Source organism: Chanos chanos, chromosome 8, assembly GCF_902362185.1.
Source record: "Chanos chanos chromosome 8, fChaCha1.1, whole genome shotgun sequence".
Lineage (NCBI taxonomy): Eukaryota > Metazoa > Chordata > Actinopteri > Gonorynchiformes > Chanidae > Chanos > Chanos chanos.
Window position 1 is genome coordinate 23,959,092 of NC_044502.1, and position 13,436 is coordinate 23,972,527.

The 13,436-nt window shown below is 42.0% G+C and overlaps 1 protein-coding gene across 1 annotated transcript in view; it reads right to left on the reverse strand.

Moving 5' to 3' along the window:
- Positions 1-291: 291 nt before the first annotated feature.
- ncam1a (neural cell adhesion molecule 1a) overlaps positions 292-13,436 on the reverse strand; it is a 112,324-nt gene continuing 99,179 nt past the window's right edge. The window contains exons 20-23 of the mRNA XM_030783001.1: positions 4,723-4,930; positions 4,013-4,129; positions 2,825-3,352; positions 292-415 (exon numbers count right to left, since the gene is read on the reverse strand). Of these exons, the coding sequence (XP_030638861.1) occupies positions 292-415; positions 2,825-3,352; positions 4,013-4,129; positions 4,723-4,930 (977 nt within the window). The remainder of the gene's footprint in view (positions 416-2,824; positions 3,353-4,012; positions 4,130-4,722; positions 4,931-13,436) is intronic.

Genomic DNA, 13,436 nt, shown 5'->3' on the forward strand with positions numbered 1-13,436 from the left:
GTGTGTGACTGCACAAACAATGTTGACAGAGATAACTGCTAATGCGAGAGAAAAAAAGAAAGGCATTTGTTCTCAGGTGCTCTAGACATCTACAGACTCCTCCTTTTGCTCTTAAAACAAACAAACAAACAAACAAACCAACAAACAAACAAACAAAAACCTCATAGAAAACACTTAAGAAAGAACCCTTTGTATGCATTTTATCTATTTTTTTTTTTTTTTTTTTTTTAGCGTGGTAGGGTGTGACGTTGTGTAGGACTCCAGCTTGTTCCGGCCCGGCTCGGGCTCCTATCATGCTTTGCTCTCATTCCCGTTTGTTTGGGCGGCTTCGTTAGGGACCATCTTCACCTCCGATGGAGTCTTCTTTGCGTCTGCCCCATCTGCATTACTCTTCTCATCTACAACAACCTTTCCACTGGGGCAGAGAGCGAGAGAGCGAGAGAAAGAGAAATAGAGAGAGAGAGAGAGAGAGAAATAATGTTTAAATTAGAAATGTTACTCAACACTCATAGTTAGTCTGACTCATGTGTTCACAGATCTACTGAAGACTAGTTTTCTCTCTCTTTTTTTCTTTTTCAGCTTATTTATTCCTGTATATTCAAATGCACTTCACACTGACAGAGGCCTAGACAATGTAAGCAGATTTACTGTTTAAACCTGAAATCACATATGTTTGCCAGTCTTCTTCAGAAATGAACAGACAGGAAGTCAGGGGGTGGAGTTGGTATGATGGTATGGCAGTCTGACACAGCACTTCACAAATACAATGAGACAGACAGTTAATGCTGTCATAAGGCATTATAAAACCTTAAGATATGTATACTACATCTCTCCAAAGGCAGGGTGAGGAGATGCATTCCAAACACAACAAACTCAAACAAGAAGGCCCATCACAATCCAAAGGAAAAATAAAATCGCTTTTAGCTAATGGCTGGTTAGTGCAAGAGTTCTGGGGAAGTCACAAAATTGTCTTGGGCTTGGTGAAAGTCCTGGGCTTGGGTTAACAGAGTGGAGTGCAGGCTCGGAAAAGTAAGGATTTCTCAGAGGGGGCCAGACAAACTCTGTAACCTGATGGAATGACTCTGCATGACTGGGCAAAATCATGCCTCAATGGCAGGCAAGTAAAGAAAATGAATGATGAAATGAATGTGCGGACAGGGATGGCCAGTCAAACATCTGACCAGCTGATCTATTCTTCTGTCTTTATCCAGAGACCCTGATCCGAGGAACTTTCCCTAAGTTTCCAGAGTCATTTGTGACAGATGTCCCGGAAACCCATACACCACCACTAATACAGAGCCAGTAAACCAGTCACAGACACACGGGTTCTGCTCCAAAGCAGTCTCTGTCAACCTTATTTGTGAATTAATTCATTGTTTGGTCTTAAACAGCTGATATCCAGGTCATACAAGTCTAGCTGAAAGACGTGGGCAGTCCTCTGCCTACAGTATCACTAATAACTCTGTATCACTCCTCTGTGTTCATGTGACAGCTGGAAGGGGGTTCCACTCCCCATCCCCTCCACACTCCTCCTCCCAATGGGCGTTATCTCGTCCTTTAGCTGTCCTCAAACTGGCAACACGTCTTTGTCGTTCAGATGTTGAACAAGGCTTACATGTTAAACGGACCATCTCTGCATGAGCCCGCTGTGGCCAGGGTGAGAATGAAACTCTTCTCACCCAGTCGCGCTATGCTGAATGCTAATGCTTCTCTCTTCTTTCTGAACAACTTCTGTGTTGTTTTTGGGCATCTAAGACCATGCTTTACAGTCAAAGAAAGCAGGGTTTTCTGAAAGTGTAGCAACTCTACACATTTTCCATAAAATGCTTTGTGCCCCACCACTGCCATCGTTTTATACAAGAACAAAGTCTTGTAAGACTTGTTCTCATGGGAAACCGACCCATCTGACAGCATTTAACACAGTGATGAGTGATCCCGCTAGCTGTCTCATGTCTCAGAGGTGAGGATAAAGAGCGGTGACTCTGTACACTACTCATCCTGCAGAGTAGAGAAAAAGCAGAACATTCCCCTGGTCCCTTGATGAAAGGTGTATGTTTGCGACTGCTGGAAGGATGAAGGTTTTGGCGTGTTGTGTAAAATTTCCTGACAGTCACACTTCTGTTGCCATGTTGTGGGATGAATTAGCTCAGAGAGCACAGTTAGCAGGGGCAGTCTGGACACACTATCGCTGCTAACTCTGTAGCACACTCTCTGTGCTCATATGACAGCTGGAGGGAGGCAGGGTGCACAGCCAGAGGAAATAGAAGTCACAATTAAGCATCTCATCCACACCGGTCCCAACCAGACAAGCCCACCCCCACAAAACAAAAACTTAAAACATTTAACAGATCAATTTTTGCTAATTACTTCTCTTTTTTAATTATTTTGGGTATGCAGTGAACTAAACGGAGAGAAAAAGAGTTTTCATGGAGACGACCGAAGTGTTCTGTTGAAGCTGAGCTTCTGCCATCGGTAGTGATGAAATCAATTAGCTTCTCCTGAAATCAAAGCAAAACAAAAACCAAACCCAGCCAATTTCACACCTTTATAATGACTGCACTGGAGCTCAGCCAAAGCTGACGGTCACCTCTGCTAATGCAGTAAATCCTGCATATCTATAAGAGTAGAGGAGTCAAGCAGGATCCTGCAGTTTTTATTTACACTGCGTCAGGTGGAGCCAAGGTGGTAAGGGAGTGAGGGAGTAAGTGAGTGAGTGAGTGAGTGAAGGGGTGAGGAAAGAGGGACAAAAGGAAAACAGAGAGGGGTGGAGATGACTGGAGACAGGGGCACAGACAGATGAGGCTAGATGTGTAGGTGGTCATACTCGTCCTGGGTGGGTGTGCTGGAGTCTGCCAGGGAGTCAGAAGGCTTGCTTAGCTCGTCAAACACATCCCTGCCAAGCCCAGCGTCTGGGCTCTGGGAAGCTCCTCCTTCTACATCTGAGTCCTTACTCTGGGGGGGCCTGGCTGTTTGGCTGCTGGGAGCCAGAGTGCTTTGGACTGGCCGGGCTGGGGGACTCTGTTTTACATTGTCCCCTGCAGGCTTGGGGTGGGATGAGAGGGTTTGTGTGACACTAGGGGTTTCTGTGGGCACAGTACCAGGGGCATCACTCAGATCCACCAGGGGGGGGACAGGCTCCTGGGTGGATGCTGGGTGGAGGGCAGATGTAGACGCAGTGGCAGCAGTTTTGGGGGATGTGGGTTGGACAGGAGGGGCGGTGCTGGAGGTGAGAGGGGAGTTTTCAGTAGCAGGGCTACTCTGGGCAGTGGCAAAGGAGTCAGGGGCAGGGTCGGAGTTAATGGTTACAGAGGGGAGCAAGTCCACTACTGTGGAGGCAGTATCAGCTGCATGCCTGTTGTAAGGAGGAAGAAAAAGAGAGAGAGAGAGAGACAGAGACAGAGCGAGAGAGAAACCAAGGGCAAGAGGAAGAGAGATAGGCATATTGTCACAGTAAAAGAGAACAGCAGGCGGAGGGGTAAGCCAAGACACACACACATACACACACACACAGTGACAGCACCATGCACATTTAAAAAGTACAAAAAAGATACTATGTTAGCCAATATCCACATCATGAAGGAGTGTACAGTGTCTAGAACAAAGAAAATAGTGCAACAAACAAATGTCTAAATCTCACTAAGGCATGCATAGCCAGTGCCCTAGGAGCAGGTTGGCTCTGTTCCATCCTCCTACATGACTAGCAGCACATAACAAAGCTTATGTGTATGAGACTACAAATCACACTAACTCAACACAGTAACCGTCACTGCATTCTGAGTTGCATCAGAGCTTGTCATAAAATCCTAAAAATTTTACAGCTGGTTAGTGTGTGTGTTGGTCAGTCTCTTTGTTGGTCAGTCTGTGTTTGGATGTGTGTTGATCAGTGTGTGTGTGTGTGTGTGTGTTGGTCAGAATGTGTGTGTGTGTGTGTGTGTGTGTGTGTTGGTCAGTATGTATGTATGCATGTGTTGGTCAGTGTGTGTGCAAGTGTGTGTGTGTGTGTGAGACTCACTCTGGGTCAGTGAGTGGGGTTGTCTCATTAGGCTCAGCGGCTCCATTCCCTTCATGATTGGGTGTACGTTCCTCCTCCGTCCTGACCTCCACTATGGGCTCCTTAGACTCATCCTTCCTGTAGTCAAACCACACAGTGTATATTAACGCACAGCTGTACTGTATATTAACAGAGAGCTGTACTCTATATTAACACAGGGCAATACATGTTAACAGCACACACCTACATGCCTTTGTTTTTCACAGATGTACTGTTTGCAGTATCATACATTCAGCCTGTGTGTGGACTGTTTTACTGACAGAATGGCTAAGAACTCAAATTTTGCTGTGAAAGTAAATCTGATCTCCATAATCTGTATAGGAAATACAAGAGTTAAGTACAAGTAGCAAATCTGAGAACAACTGTTCATAGCATCGTCTTTATTTGTTCAGAAGCTACATGGGGGCCTGTAGCTTTGTTCTGGACTCATTAATTCACAACCAGAGTGTGCCGCTGTTACTCAATGCTTACACAAGCATAGAAGCAGTCAGCCCAAATTCATATAATTCATTTTCACACCACTACAGGTGCCTTTATGGACTATGTCATAGATTAAAAAGTTGGGAGTGATAATAATAATTGTGATGAATGGAGGTAAAGACAGAGCAGTAGAGAGGAGCAGAGAGAAGAGAGAAGAGAAAAGAGAGATGGGAACGGAGGCATGGGCTCACGTGAAGGCCGCTTTGCCTTCCTCCATGTCCTTGGTCTTGGCTGCAGGGCCAGATTTGCCACAGAAGTTCACAGCAATGCACATCAGGACCCCACATTTATTCAGGAAGTAACAAGTCACATCCACCCCCACCAGCAGCAGGATGAAGACCACAATCAGGATGCCCACGATGGCACCTGTGCCCAGGCCCGAGCCACTGGTCACAGACCCTGGAACAGACAAAGAGACAGACAGAGAGGGGGAGAGAGGGAGAAAGAGTGAGAGAGAGAGAGAGAGAGAGAGAGACTGAGGGCTGGATTCAATCTTACGTCTTACCTTAAATCTCATTTCTTACAGTTACAAAAGAAGGCCTTTGTTAACCTTGTAAATCTACTTGATGTTGATGCCAGCACAAAATAAATAATTAATAAATGGCCTTGTGCTTTTAACTGGTAATGAGACTTAATGGAAAAGCCTTCAGACTTCAGACTGAATACTAAACACTACATCTGTGGCCTTGCTCTTTCACTTGGAGTTAAAAAAAATCACTTGGACCACATCAGATGTCCAATGGTTCAGAATTTCACTTTCTCACTCAGATTGCATACAAGTTGCATGGTCTAGAATCAGACTTTCTACCATACACTGAAGTGGTCCAAATTGGAGGTGGAAAGATGCGATTCTATGAGCTTTTTTGCACTATGAACATCCAAATTCTTAGCATCTGAGGAGGAAAAAATCAGAACTGACTCACATTTAGGTGCAGTGTAAAAGTAGCCTATATCCATAAGCAGTGATCTCTCATCAGTGTTGATTTGATGGAGGCTTAGTGTGTATTGGGTAGAGCACTCACACAAAATTTTGATGTTTTATGCAAACAACCCAGTCTCAGAACCAAAATTGACCTAGACACACACACACACACACACACACACACACACACACTGGAACCCTACAATATCTACCATAGGTCTGCAGAACACCAAGCTATCTAATTATATCTCATTAGACAACGAAAGAGTCCTTACTTGTCACTCTTCCACTTCAGTTAGTTAGGTACACAGACAACTGCCATTTCATAAATGTTTCTAACCTTAAGTTTTTAAGTTATTCTTTTATAAGGGGCAGGAAACAGCAAGAACAGCCCACTCTTTTGATTTGTTTTTACCACTGACCAGTTAGCTAACTTGCTGCACTATCATCAGTCAGTGGTGGTTAATGTGTGGGTTACCTGTTTACCATGAGCAGCCATAAAAGGCCATGTTTGGAGAATCTTCTCATACTAAGTGCTATAGCTCTCTACTTTTTCTTTCTTTTTTTTGTGATGTATTAGGATTCAAATACAACTAACACAAATCAGTGTCTAATATTGAGTTGAGAAGTGGATGGGTTTCAGCTGAAAAAATGAAGACCTCCAAGTGTCAACCATATTAAGGGATGGAGGCGCAGCCTAAAACATCACAACTTTTAGCATCATGATCACTGGAAGGGCTAGCTTTATGCAAGCAGCACTGTTTTCGGCTCTTTGGAACAAAATGAATCATCGCAGGACATCCTCATCTATCACTCCATGGGCAGACTATGACCCTGGGCAATGGAAACCTGCACATCTCCTGTTCTCTCTGTAGGGAAGCAGCAAACGGGTACTATGAGTTTATGCTAACATTCAGTGTGGTCTCTTCTGCCAACAGAAACAACTGATCTTAAGAGTATCTTACGAATACAAAGAACAAGCATCTTAAATGTTTAATGTAAACATGCATATTCTACTTTTTCTTTCTCAAATACGTTATTCTGTTTCAAACATTAAAAATTAGGAGAAAATTCTTACATCACAGTGGTATGTCAGTATCCATTTCACACACAATGTGACATCAGGGTGTTTACAGTCCCACTGTGTCCACAGGCTACACTCAGCGCCCATGGAGTGGGATTTTGGGCTTAAACAAAATGTTTTGAATCCAGCCTCCAGTGTTCTGATCACAGAACAAAAAAGGCTTGCAGCTGCACATTACTGACTGGAGACTTGCTTGCACTGCTTGCCTTGCCTCATGACTAAGTCACTCAGGACAGCCCCTGCTCTCCTTTGGCAGCTAATGTGAAGAGGAAAGTGACAAAGACTGAGCACAGAGCATTTATGGGAGAGATTCTTACAGTCACACATAAATAACACAAAGAGCTACTAGAAAACTGACAGAGGGTCCAGTGACAGACTCCTGGCAACCTTTTTGAGTGACAGCTGACAGATAAGGAGGAGAATCTAGCTAACCCTAATTAGGCTGGCTGTCTTAAGGACAGAGGTTAACTGTGAGTAAATTACAGCAATCTACCTTAAGACTACTCACATACTGTTGCTTGATATTGAGCCGAATTTCAGTCTTAACTAACCTAGCTGTAACAGCCTACTATAGCTAGATACTCAGCAAACCACGGATTGCCAAGGATTTCGCGGTGATTTTGAACACCACACATCCTTAAATGTTCCCTCCTAAAAATGTTCACTGTCAGCTCTATGTTTAAGACTCTGATCACATGTGTCCACCACTTTATCTCATGGCCTCTTTGAACCTGAGATGACAGAGTGAATTGTCCTCCTGTGAGGTGTTGGCAGATGAGAGGAGGTGAGCAACAGCACCCAGAGAAGAGGAGAGCAGATAGCAACAGATTAAGGAAGATGATGGAGAGAAACAGCAGAGAAAGGGCGAGACCACACCACACTGAACGCTGCCTGTTTATTCAAAGCGAGGTGCATGCTAGCCTACCTGGATTATAGCAGTGCTTTTGAGACAGTATCTGTATGATGATCAGCCTGAGAGGAGTTGAATATAAATTTAAAGATACAACTCTGCCTGGAGACTGACTTCCCTCCCGTACAACTGAGCTTTGTCTCAAGTGTACACAGGTCTGAGAAACACCTTTGGGCTCACTCACAGCTTTGCACATTTCAGTTTGTTGGCAAAATATTCTTTGTGCAAACACCACCATCCCAACACACGGAGAACCACTAGAAAAAAAAATAGAAATAAACACTGCAAGTAAGGAGTCTCACTGGGATGTCCACAGCGATGGAAGATGCAGCAGGAGCATGCATGAAAACCCAGAGCGTTTGGAGTTACGTGACACTCATGTCTGCAGAGGACTAGACAGCCAGTACAAAGGCTTTATCTCGGCTTGGCAGACGAGAGTCTATAGTGTTTTAAGTTACTCTGGCTGAACTGGAGAATACTATGGGGATGACTCTGGACCACTGTGCTACTGAAATCTGAGGGTGAGAAACCAACAGTATTCAGGAGCTGTATACTGTTTCAGATTTTGTAAAAAAGATGCTTTTTGTGAACATTGTTTTCTCACCTTTCCATCAGGTTGTCCTACAGAATGACCTCTATAGAGAAGCCTTTAGTGTTCCCTCCAGCACACAGTGCAGTTAAATTGTAAAATTGTAAATCTCCGTAATCGCAAACACACACTGTGAACAGTGAGCAGTGAATCTGTCCTCAGCATTTAACCCATCCAACACACCAGTAGTGAACACACACAACAGACGCAGGAGCAGTGGGCAGCATTCCTTGCGCCTGGGGAGCATTAGGGTTAAGTGCCCTCCGGTCACAAGCCTGGTTCTCTAACCTTTAGACCACGGAAAGCACGTGGCATACAGGTCTTAGGGCACAGGTTGGCAGGTGACTGTACTAGCTCAATGTTAATTGTACATGGAGTATTGTGCTTCACAGCTGCTGAAAGACCACTGGCAAACGGAAAGTCAATACAAACAAACAACAAATTTATCCACAAAAAAAGACTATATGAGCTAACATTAGCAGGCGGTTGGTTATGCAACACAGACAATTCTCAACTCAGGACCCAACAAAGCCATAATCCACAGCAACCCTCCCTTTAAAAACAATAACAAGTTTTAGTGCAGAGACTACTTCTGTTCAGTAGTCTCTGCACTATAATATGAACAACATGCTTTTGGTGTGTTATTACAGCAATATTGAGTGGAGTAGATATAACAATCACTTTGAAGGACTTGCTGTAAAAACCTCAAGAGAATACTGGTGCTGCTATATTTAAACTCAAGTGGGCTTGATTCTTGTCTGTTCAGTCCTTTTCAATTTCCAAAGCTCTTCACTAATCACCCCAAAAAACACTGTGGGACTGAACAGGCCTCTGCTGTCTGTTCCATCAGTTTCAGCTGAAGGGCTCCAGGACGAGGGTGAGGGCTTTTAGTCTAGTGCTGATATGGTTGTAGGGACGGCTAGGTCTCTGGCTGCCTTCCCATGGTCCGCTCTGCATTTTAACCATTTACAATAAATCATGCCACACGTTTCTACACACAAAAGCCAACTCTGGCCTGCTGAGTCAGCCACATGCCCCAGAAACATCTCACAGAATCATCAAACCACCTCCTCACAAATTCTTTCTCTGCCATTCTCATAACAAACAGAGTACAGAGGAAAGGGGACGATAGAGAAAAAACAGTTATGTGGGCTTCTCTGAGATGATAGCGAATTTATATGTGCATTTTAATAAATGACAGAAGTTTTGAGGTGATAATGGGATTAAAAGGATGAAGCTCTTTTTTGGAAAAAAGAAAGAACTGGAAATGTATTGAAATCACAGTGCTATTTGATAGTTAAAATGCTTTAAAATAAAGTGGAGCGTCTATGGAAAGCTTCAGAATATGATATATATGGCTCTCGGCTCAACTAACAGAGGCCAGTAACAAAACTCACTAAGCCCTAATTGCATTTTTGCATTGCTACATTTTTTGAAGAATAAAATATATTTCTTAACTGTAATGTTACACAAACTGCTATAGCTGATTGCTACAGCTGAAAAGATCACCATGTGATGACCTCGCATATTCTCCCTCTTATTACTTTTCTTCTGGTCAGTTTTTACATACTGACCTTACTCATCAAACTTATAGGCCAAGCAAGAAAGCAAATTATCACAACTGATTGGTTAAGGGTTCAGCCGATGGCTGCCAGTCGCCAGTATTGCCCTGTGTTTTCAGTGTCACTACCGCAATTTATTTCAACAGTGAAGTACTGTTTTGGTTATTACAGTACTGCACAATAGAATTTGAGGTTTACAGTAAAACACTGGCAGGTGTGGTCACCTATTTTTTACTGTAGAAATAAATTATGTGATAAAATGGTCTACAGTATTACTACCATATTTTATTTCTATAGTTAATTACTGTTAAAGTTATTACGGTATTGTGCTGTAGAATGTGACATTTAGAGTGAAATACTGGCAGCTGTGGACACCAGTATTTCACTGTTTTCACAGTGTCACTACCGTGATTTATTTCCGCAGTTCATTACTTCATTTATTTTCTAAGCATCTTGTCCTAACTAGGGTCATGTGGGATACTGGAGCCTATCCCAGCGTTCATTGGGCAAAAGGTAGGGAAACATCCTGGACAGGTCCATTGCATGACAGACACACAGACAAACACATTCACACCTAAGGACAATTTAGTATCTCCTGTTCACCTGACTTACATGTCTTTGGACTGTGGGGCAAAACTGGAGCTCCCAGAGGAATCAAATGCAGGATCTTCTTGCTGTGAGGCGACAGTGCTACCCACTGCACCACAACTTACTCCCAGAACTCTGCTCTATGTGGACAGTTTGATTCCTTTTGGTGAACAGATTGTTTCAAACAGTTCCAGAAACTGAACTGGGTTTTTGGGGTTTTCGAATTTTGATTCTTTTGCACAGTACGTTTCCGGTACTCGTTTCAAGCTTATGGCACTCACTGAAGCTTTACGTTGAATGCAAAAGGCCATGTACAAATCTAATGTTAACAAAATAATTACTCAAACTTTGCATAATTTCAGTAAAGCTATTTATCTCTTTGCCAATGTTCCCTTTATATTTAAATAAAAAATTTACATACTCACATAGGACTATAGGCCTATTTATTCAACATGACAGTTTAACGTTCATGTCCTTAAAACTCTTTTTTATTTCTTTCTTTCGAACAAACATATTGTTTCATTGTTGACAAAAAGTTTCTAATACCAAATTTTAATCAGGTAACATAAACCAATATGTCGCATTTATTAGCTACACGAAAATTTCTATTTCATCATACAAAAGCGAGCCTGCTGGTGCATCTGAACAGTCAAAAAATAACGTCTTACGTCCTTTCCTAACCACTTTTCCTTGACCTCGATGGAAAATGTCATGAGGCTAAGGAGAGATGGGAAGAAGAATTCATAGGGACTTCTGAAAAGTCAACTGCGGTGCTAAGAGAATCTGACTGCACTCAAACTACGCTACGCAATTCTGTGACGGCGGATGTTATTGACGTGGGTCTGCTGTGGTAAAACTGCAATGTTCTGAAGATGGACTACTAAAAGCACATCCTAGAATTGAAATGGTCATGTTGATCTGATCCATTTTTAGAGAATAGAATTTAATTTGTTTTGCAATTACTAATGCTTGTACTTCAGTACTAAGACTTACTTTTAATTAGAAATAGTTGGAAAATTGTTAGTAAATTATTTCAGTTCGTATTGTGAATTTTAACTGTTTTCTGTTTAGAATTTAAGTAAATGCATGAGCACAAGGTGGTTTGTGCGAGCAGCCCTTTTATAGTCAGAAATTGTTAGAAACTGTTTAGAAGCTGTTATCTTTTGGAGAGCATATAGGCCTTTTGACCGACACCATCACTTAGTCATATTACTTTTATTTTTTTATTTTACTTGTATAGTCTCAGCAAATCATTAAATGAGAAAACTTCAGCCGGATAATCTCTGTGTCGTGTCAAGGATAAGCTTGACACTGTCCAACAGTTGTTACATTCACATAAACATTTGTTTTTGTGAACAGCCGAATGGTGCGTCGCTTTCAATGTTGCTTCCGCAAGGAATTGTGGGACCTCTTTTCCTTTTGTAAAGGATGGTTCAGTGTACCTTATGCTAAAGGAGATAGCAAAGGAAGTATTGAAGCACCTTTCTTTTCACCCAGTTAGGAACCTTCCTAAGCAAAAAAGACTATTTGAATGCACCCTGCATGTCTTTCAGCTTCTTACTTCCTTGTTTCCAAACTGTCAAAGAAGTATCTGCTAGCTAGGCCTTATGGGATACTGGAATGGCGTATCCACTGAATCGACAGAGCGACCCAGAACATGAATTAAGTCTTCGGGTACAATCAAAGGTTTCTGTCTGATTGCATGCAGTTGACTGGGAGCAGCTGAATTAGAGAAAAAGAATGGTTCAGTTGTGCTGGTGAACTGGTACGAACGACTCACTAAAAGGAGCTGTTCACAAAGAACGATTTATTTGCGAACTGCATACCACTACTCTGCTCAGCTCCCGCTGCAAATCACACACCAAGTTAAACCTCATTTTAGTTAGCATAAATTATATCTCACAAATTGGGTAACCAGATTCAGAAATGTAATGTTAATTTCTCAGTATGATGTTACGGACCTTTTTGTTGGTTTCAGGAAAGGAGGATGAATGATGATTGAAAGTCGATTGTTGCATGTGGCTCACTATTCTACTACTGTAAAAAAGAAAATATGTAATTGTACAATTGAATTTTACGGCAACCTGCTGTTAGCAGTCCGTCTTGTTTTTGGCTCAAAGAAAGTATCAGACTTTACAGTATTTCATGATATTTTGGAAAAACAGTATGTCACTGTTAGAATTTGGCTGTATTTTTAATGCAATTTCTTAGAGTGTGCAGAACAGTAAATAGTATAGACTGGACCTGTGCTTCATAAATCCCTGCGTCTCCACCAGCACGCTAGCAGATGCAAAATTTCACAGGTTAAAAAAAGGACTGCTGTTACCTCAGCTCACTTATTCACACACATACATAAATACACCAAAATCTGTCTACACGTATGTTCACACATATCAGTCACAGACTCTGACATGTCATCCTTCCACTTTTAGCTTTATGAAAGCAGATTTTTTTTCACAGGGATAATTGTTATTGCAGCATGATTCTGGAATTCTACTGATTAACAATATGCCCACCCCCATATTATTAGCAATAGGAAGTGATGCTTAATTACTGAACAGTGCACCCATACAGAACAAAATATTTTCAGTCTCCACCATAATAATGCCAAAACAGTGATTGGTTTGTTTCTTTGTGCTTTTTTGTTGTATAATTAAGGGATTATGTCCTAAATGCTTTAGTATGAGCCTTGAAATCAACTTATACCCCGCCCCCAGTTCACACACGTATACACCACAAAAACACACACAGAAACAAATTTACTTTCTCTTTCATTTTGCTTCTTTCTCACTCTCTCTCCCACCAACCACACTTGGTACATTTGCTCATCTTCAGAAATGTTATAGAGCATTACAACACCCCCCCCCATTTATTTGTTTAGTCACTCTAACTGGAGGTGGCAAAAGTACAAACATTCTTTACTCAGGTAGAAGTACAGATACTTGTGTAAAAGAGACTGGTAAACGTAGAAGTACTTGTTCAACTTCTTTACTAAATTAAAAGAGAAAAAGTACAGGCTCTGAAATGTACTCAAAATATAAAAGTAAAGCTAAAGTAAAGTAAAGCTTTGAAGGACATTTCTACTGGCTGTTTCTGTGCAAAGCTTACTGAATCTCATGTCATATTAATATAATTCAAAGACTATTAAACCAATCTGCTCTGTCAGCAATGTTGTCTGGTTCACTTTCATTCATGTCGCTACTAGTTGTCCCTGTCATGGACATCACATTCAATAGACACCTTTTCTCTG